The 8,775-nt window shown below is 35.1% G+C and overlaps 1 protein-coding gene across 1 annotated transcript; it reads right to left on the reverse strand.

The window, feature by feature from the left end:
- Positions 1 to 3,053: 3,053 nt before the first annotated feature.
- Positions 3,054 to 3,990, reverse strand: LOC105558868 (endonuclease III homolog). Its single transcript, XM_012006789.1, has 2 exons — positions 3,436 to 3,990; positions 3,054 to 3,176 (listed from the first exon to the last, which is right to left on the reverse strand). Exons 1-2 carry the CDS (start codon positions 3,988 to 3,990, stop codon positions 3,054 to 3,056), a joined length of 678 nt encoding a protein of 225 aa, XP_011862179.1.
- Positions 3,991 to 8,775: the final 4,785 nt, after the last annotated feature.

An 8,775-nucleotide genomic window follows, 5' to 3' on the forward strand; every position in this document is an offset into this window, starting at 1 on the left:
TATAAAATCTTGTTCAGGTACAACATCAGCAGACCTGAGAAATCCAGCAAAGTCTCCCATATTCTTTAATTCTAAAAGAGTAATAAAATAATTTAATGGATGACATAGGCCATCTTCAGGATCAAAACCCAAAATTTCCTCAAATCTATCTTTTAAGTGTACAAGTTTTGATATGCTATCTGACATAAAATCATTCAAATTAAATTGAATAGCTTTCTCACTTTTAAACAGTTTTTTGTATTGTTTACTAGGTGATAAAATTGGTGCTTTATATACATATCTACCATTCTCTCTATGTATACCTTCTACATCTCTAATGATGCCTTGTTTCACATTTTTACTAATGGCAGATTTGTTTTCATGATCTCTTATATTGGTAGTTTGATTTAAAAATTTCACTACTTCTTGCCCTGAAAAAATTCTATCAATTTCTTCATTTGCAATTTTGAAAAATACTTTAATTTGAGAGTTATCTTCGGAAGTATAAACTTTTAATATATTAGACTCAGTAATACTATTAATATATTTCTTAACGTATCTTGGCATATTAATCATTTAAATTATTAGCTATATAAGCTAATAATATAATAATTCACACCATCGGGCAATTGATATTTTAATAAAATACTTATTAAATTTAATTTGTTATACTAATATTGATCAAATTAACTCATCACTTTTATAAAACATTTCATTAAAATCATACAAAGTTCCAAAATCTTTATTTTGAACAAATAGATGACCATCTGTTATGTATGCCTTAGGCAGGGTAAATGGTTTATCATAATGCTGCGATGCTGGCCTAACAATTTCATTATATAAAACCATTACTTGCTCGTAGTTATATCCATCACCAGCATGATATTTACCACGTACGGTATCTAAAAATTCTTTATATCATCATATGTCACTTGCAGCTCCACCTCATACTTTCCCACTTCAAGAGGACTTCCTGTCCTTATTTTAAAGGGATGTTGTGCATTTGCAATACTGTTAGAATCTTCTGCTTCACTATCAGAATTTTTATCCATATTTTCTATCACACTTGCCATAACAGTTTCTTGTTCGTCTTCTATTGGTTTTGCTTGTTTTTCAATTTTATTATTGCTACTGTCAGTTTCCACAGTGACTTTTCTTGTTTCCATATCTTTTTGAGCTTTCTCATTACTTTGCTTACGTATTTCATCTCCATGCAATTTCTCCTGCAGAGCTTTTTCCATATCATCACGCAAAGCTGATTGATCTTCAACATAACTACTACCATCATCTGCTTGCATTTGATCTATATAGTTAGATTCTTCTTCCTGTATAGTATTTTTTGTGTTATCCTCACCGACCGTTCCTTTCTCCCCAGACTTGGCTTCACTCTCTACTACAACTTCTTCGTCTACTTGCTCATCATCAATTGTAAATTCAGTATCTACCTGATTGCTATCTTCCTCCAACTCATTAGATAATTTTTCAGATAGCTGATCACCACTCAAATATGGTTCTTTTGAATATTTAGCGTAATTATAGGGATCAGTGTTGTCTGCTGAATAAAACCCACTTTCAAAACCAGAGTAAGAGCTTTGATTGAGCACAAAAAACAAGTTTTCATAATCAACCAGCATCTCATCTCTAGGGCTAACAAAATGCAAGTATTCATCGCCTTCCCATTCTGGGTGGTGTGTATATTTTGCTATGCAGTATTTGTTTAAATCAAGGACTATCTCCCCATCAAGTTGTAAAATTACTGCTGAACGCCCATTGCCTATATCATGACCTTTTATCACTTGAAATATTTTAATCTCATCCTTTTCTATAAGTTCTTTTAATTCCTTGTTCTTTTCATTTAACTCTTCCTCCCTTTGTCTTTCTTCTTCTCTTTCTCTTGCCAATCTTTCTGCTTCTTCATCAGCTTTCTTCTGCAGTTGTGAGAATACGTTTTGTAATACATCTTGTGTAGTTAAGTTGTTTGCATTGCTTAGCAATTTATTTAGTATGTTCGATACAGTTGGTAATAATTTACCATGGTCATCGAATTCTTTTTCCTTTGCTTTATCATAGTAATTTGGGTTATAGATTGCACGTAGAGGATAAAAACCATAATCTGCGCTTGATACATCATTAGATGATAGTTCCATTGAGAATCCGTAGTGATTAAGCGGAAGGTTGGAGGTTAAATGTCTACTGTTGTCATCCCTAACGGTTAGCTCATTTCTGTCACCATATTGGTTATAAGAGATATAAAAATTTTCAGGGTTGAGATTGAAGTGGTCATCTAAGTTATCAAATTGAACTGTACTGCCAAGTTGCTCACGCAAAAGATTTTTGCTTTCGTTTGTAAGCTTTATACGCGCAGAAAAGTAATATGGATCTATAAACTCGCCTTTTTCTATCTCAAAGTTCAAAGTAATCTTGTCGTTGACCATTGGTACCTCCAAACATTATGTAAATCTATTCATTATTTTATTTATCAATCATACGGTATGTACTATGAAAAATGCGTTAAGTATTAAGATTTTTTTTCTGTATCTAGATAAGGTAACAGTAATCTGTCATTTCATCGCGTGAAGCTGGAATACAGCTTTTTAAGTCATGAGAGCTACGAAAAATTACTTGACAAGCTCCGCCAGCCCCTTTATTATGACAACAAGGGTATTTATGACTCAAAACTTGTTTTTGACCTACAGGCTCAATGACAAAATTCAGTAAAAAACTCAGGGTATTTATTGGCGGATTACATAAAATTATAGCGGCTGCATGTCTTTTTTATTTTTTCTACATTCAGCCAAATCGCGCTTATTTTAAGCGTTAGCACATTATTACAGCGCCACTTACAGTAATATAGAGTCAAAACTCGCTACTCAGGGCTTCTTTTGCCTTTTTTTTCGTTTGGTAAATTTCTTAATATTTGTAGCTAAACAACAACCGTCATCCCTGTAAAGGTCAAGTATCCCGCTGCGTGTTAGCGGATGAGATACCGCGAATGAATCGCGGTATGACGGTCTGCGGCGGAATGACGGTTCGTGGCGGTATGACGGTTAAGCAATTCGTCATCCCGCTGCTTGTTAGCGGGATCTCTTGTTAGCGGATGAGATACCGCGAATGAATCGCGGTATGACGGTCTGCTGCTTGTTAGCGGCTAAGAGATACCGCGGCGGTATGACGGTTAAGTAGGGTGTCATGCCAGTCTGGAATCCAGAAATTTTGCTTATAACTGAGCTGATGAGCTAAAGGTAGTTGTCTTACGCTAACACAAACGTTTTTAATTAAGTTGCATAGAAGCTGGATCCAAGTAGTCTGGGCACTGCCCGCTGGTGGTCCAAACTACAACGTTCGTACAGTTGTGAATGACAAGATAGTGTGCTAGAATTTATATCTCTTGCATTCAAACTCACATAAATCATGTATTATGCATGTTTCACACGAAGGTTTTTGCGCTTTGCAAACATATCTACCATGCAAAACTAGCCAATGATGAGCATAAAGTAGGTATTTCTTTGGCACTACATTCAAAAGAGACTGCTCTGTTTTAAGTACATCTTTTTCTTTCACAAGCCCAATTCTATTGCTAACTCTAAAAACATGAGTATCAACTGCCAATGTTGGAATGCTAAGCCCTGAATTTAAGAACACATTAGCGCTCTTTCTCCCAACCCCTGGTAAAGATACCAAATCATCGAAATCAGTAGGCACTTTGCTATTGTACCTCTCAATCAATATTTTGCTGAGCCCGATTATGTTTTTTGCTTTGGAATTATATAAACCAATACTGCTTATGCATTTTCTTAGCTCACTCTGCCCAAAACTCAGCATTTTTTCTGGCGTATCAGTGATACTAAATAGCTCCTTTGTAATTTTATTAACGCTTATATCAGTTGTTCGCGCTGATAGAACTATCGCAACTAATAATGTAAAATCATTGGTATAATTCAGCTCTATTTTTGGTGCAGGATTTGATTGCTTGAATTTTTCAAATATCAGTTCTACTTTTTTTGAGTCCATTTCATTTACCACACCTCTTTTAAATATTTAAACGAAGAAACCCTCTTTACCATCATACAAATACAACTTATCCATTCTCACCACATCAAAATTATGTTCCTCAAATTTGATTAGCAAGTTATTCACATCACTATTTGTAATTTCATTATTTGCAATGAACCTGCAGGTTATTTGGTCACTTGAAGACTTTGAACTTCCTGGCCAAATCGCAAGGCCTTTTGAATATATTGCTATAATCTGCGGATTACTTGTTTCAAACAACTTCACTATTTGGTCAAAATCAGCCTGCTTACTCCAGGCAAGCGTTATATCGCTACCAACTAGCTTTCTAACTTTGTAGTCCTGTTCGTAGCTATTTTGTATTTCACTTATTTTGCTATTTGTACTGCTACCGACTGTAAGCTCAGATAATATTGCAGGCTTCTTTCCTAGATTCTCTATAATAGCTCCTGCAAATTCTTTTGTACCAACTTTTTGTTTACTCTTTTTCTCTTTATATAAATCGGCAGTGTGTATTCCATCTTCTAAGGTTTTTAACCATGCATTGTAAATTAGTTTTGCAGTGCTGGCTTGACCTACGTAAATTAACATATGCACTGCAGCATTTAAAAGTCCAGAAGGATTAGCTATATTTTTTTCTGCAATATCAGGAGCAGAACCATGCACTGCTTCGAACATCGCGTATTCGTTGCCAATGTTACTACTTCCTGCAAGCCCCACAGATCCAGAGGTTTGTGCCACTATATCTGATAATATGTCGCCATACAAGTTCTCGGTTACTATAACATCGAAATTCTCGGGCTCTGTAGCAACTTTTGCCATTCCAATATCAACTATATAATGTCCTGCCTTTATGTCCTGGTATTCCTTTGCAATGCGATCAAACGCGGCATGGAAAGTTCCGTCAGTCATTTTCATGATGTTATCTTTAGTCAGGCAAGTTAATTTTTTTCTATTGTGTTTTTTTACGTATTCAAAAGCGTACCTGCATATCTTCTCTGAGCCAGATCTAGTAATAATTTTAGTGCATTGGTACGAGTCACCAGTGAGCCTATGCTCTATTCCAGTGTAAACATCTTCTTCATTTTCGCGTATCACTACGATATCAAACTTATCGAATTTATTTTCTATAACAGGATGATATGAAATACACGGCCTGATGTTTGCATATAACCCTAGATTTTTTCTGAGTGCAACGTTCAAGCTTTTGTGGCCTTTACCTTGAGGAGTTGTTGTCGGAGATTTGAGTAATATCTTTGTTCTTTCAATAGATTCCCAACCACTTGGAGAAATTCCGTGAGACCATTCCTTACTATAAACACGCTCCCCTATTTCAATGACATCTATTGAGATTTTTGCTTCCGCTTCGCGCAATATTGACAGCACCGCTTCCATAATTTCTGGTCCAATACCATCACCATACGCAACTGTGACTGATGTTGACATAACTTTCCTAGTTATAAATGATTTAATGTTAATTCAAATAATAGAGTGGCACAAGCAGCTAATATTGCACAAATTAGTATATTTACGATTATTTAATAACATATTTTTATACTAGTTACGTCACAGTAGAACATGGGCAGAGTATGGATACTAAAGTAAGTTATGCAGGGATGTTTAGGCGAGCTTTTGCATATGGAATTGATTTTGTTTTATGGGTGACAATGGCATCTGTTATGGTCTTTTTTCTATATTTTCTACATCATTCATCTTCATCATACAACGATGCAGACGATACTTACAAGACAGTTATCCACATGATAGTTTTTATAGTGATACTACCAATATATACAATTTTTAATATGCTAATGACAATAAGATTTGGTGGCACTCCAGGGAAATTACTGTGCGGCATATATATAAAAGATGCAAACACATTTACAAATGTTACTCTAAAGCAAGCAATAAGAAGATATTTTTTTAAGGACGGTATTATGATTATTTGTAATTTGCTATCTTATCCTCTGCCTGATTATGTTTCTGGATGTTTTTTTATTGTACTAATCTCAGTTTTAATGTTTGCAATATTTGATCAACGCAAGCAGACTTTTTATGATAAAATTGCAAAAACAGTAGTGATAGACTATAAACCTAGTTGATATTTTTCTTTAGTTGTTACCATCAAGGGTATTATTCCAGCACGTGACCCACAGCTGTACGAACATTGCAATTAGCAGGTAATTTGCATAACAGACGGTGTCATTCCAGTCTGGAATCCAGTTTTCCATATAATCCCATCGAAAACGTTGTAACCACTTTCTATGCTAGTTTGCTTGTGAGCAACCTGGATCCCAGTGTCTGGGCACTGGGATGACAGGAGAAAGAGGCTACTTGCATGACGAGAAAGGAGCACTGGGATGACGAGAAAAGAGCACTGGAATGACATCATAGGGGCTTGCATGACATCATTCTTTTTCCTGGATCCAAGTAGTCAAGCTACTCGGATGACAAAAAAAGGAGTACTGGCATGACACCACTTACTACGTATTTAAACTATAATGTTCATCATTACACGCTGGCAGGATGTCATATATCAGGTAGCTGATGCTGGGGCTTATCGTTTTTAAGATCCCAATTAGATAGAAGGTTTGTACTTTTTTCAAATCAAAGCTTGAATTTTTGCCCGAAAATCAATATATTATATATATGAAGTTTTAATTTAAGTTGTTATGTTGACCCCAATGGCAAGCTTATGTGTTGATAGCAGAACCAATCTCATGCAATATATTGCTAGAGTGCAAAAATTTCCTATGCTGTCTCAAGAGGAAGAGGTACGATTAGCAAAAAATTGGAACCAATATAAGGATATTTCTTCTGCTCATAAATTGATTACCAGCCATTTGAATTTGGTAGTAAAAATTGCAATGAAATTCAAAAATTATGGACTATTGTTGATGGACCTGGTCATGGAAGGGAATCTGGGTTTAATGCATGCAGTGAAAAAGTTTAATCCTGATTTAGGGTTTCGTTTTTCAACTTATGCAGTGTGGTGGATTGAAGCTTCAATAAAAGACTTTATATTGAAATCTTGGTCGTTCGTGAAAATAGGCACAACGCAAGCACAAAGAAGACTATTTTTTAGTTTACGTAAAATAAAAAAAAGAATTTTACAGTATACAAACAGGGAAACTTTAAGCAATGAAGAAATAAAAGCAATATCTAATGAGCTTTCTGTATCTGAAGGAGACGTTCTGCAGATGAATTACCGTTTGGCTTGTAAGGATCAGTCGCTAAACGATTGCATAAAAATAGGTGATGACTCTAAAAGGGAGTTGCAAGATATGATCCCATGTAACTTGGTCAGTCAAGAAGTAACCTATCAGAATCATGAAGAAAAAGAATTAAAAGAAACAATTTTAAACAATGCACTAGCAAGCCTTAACGAAAGGGCAAGAGACATTTTTATTAGTAGATACTTGTGTGAAAACACTCAAACTCTGGATGAACTTAGTAAAAAATATTGTGTTTCAAGAGAAAGAATAAGACAGTTAGCTGAGCAGGCGATGGCCAAGGTAAAACGATATATACAATCTGAAAGTTTGAAATTTGGTTTGCATGCGTAGTTTTTTTATATTTCTAATATTTTTTTCAATAGGCGCTTTTGCATCGGTTAGTGATGTGCAATTGAAGGAAAAATACAAAGACTGGCTTGTATATACTGCATCAGAAGATGGAGAGAAAGTGTGTTACATTGTATCTTACCCTAAGACAAAAAGCGAGCATTATACAACCAATCGCAAGCCGTATGTAATGGTCAGTTATGTTGATAAAAAAGCAGATGAGGTAAGCGTTACCTCTGGTTTTCAGTATGATAAGGAGCCTGTAGCTCTCAATATCGACAAAAAAATTAAATATACACTGCCTATAATACAGGGAAGTTTTGCGTGGGCAGAGCATACAAAAATAGATCAAGATCTCATTCTAAAAATGAAGCAGGGATTATCAATGGTAGTTAATGGAAAAACAAAAACAGTGACCATTGATGATACTTATTCCCTACTTGGCTTTCAAAAAGCGTATCAAAAAATGCATGATTTATGCCATACAAAGTAAATCATTGTAACAAAATACCCAGCTACAGTATAAACTGGACTACTCTTTCAATGGAAATATAAATAGCACTTTACTTTACATGGGATGTGGATATCATTTAAAATATATTTTTGAGAGTTAGCAATGTCAGAGGCTGCAGGTGTAGATACAGAAATCAAAAAAAAATTCTGTGTGCGAGCAGATGCGTTTTAGCGTGAGCCGTACAAGTCTTTTAAATACATTATCCAGAGTAAGTGGAGTGGTTGAAAGGCGTAATGCAATAGATGTTTTGGCATGTATAAATATCAAAGCACAACACGGCAGCATAAAATTAATGGCAACTGATCTTGACATTTCAATGTTTGCTTCACTTGCTGCAACCGTATTAACAGAAGGAGAAGTAAAAATTTCAGCGCATACTTTACATGACATAGTGAAGAAGTTACCCGCTGATTTGGATGTCAATTTTGAAGTAAACAACCAAGGAAAATTATTGATGTCTTGCGGAAATGCAAACTTTTCTTTACCGAATGTAGTTTCAAGCAGCTTTCCTGCTCTTGAAGAAGACAATTATAAACATGATTTTATTCTACTAAATACGGACCTGATAGACCTATTAACTAAAACAAAATTTGCTGTATCACTAGATGATACAAGGTATAATTTAAATGGAATATATCTACATACAGACGAGCAGTTTCTGTACTGCGTTGCAACTGATGGTCACCGTTTATCATGTATAAAGAGACC

Source organism: Vollenhovia emeryi, unplaced genomic scaffold, assembly GCF_000949405.1.
Source record: "Vollenhovia emeryi isolate VEMERY1.0 unplaced genomic scaffold, V.emery_V1.0 DF939306.1, whole genome shotgun sequence".
NCBI classification, from domain to species: domain Eukaryota; kingdom Metazoa; phylum Arthropoda; class Insecta; order Hymenoptera; family Formicidae; genus Vollenhovia; species Vollenhovia emeryi.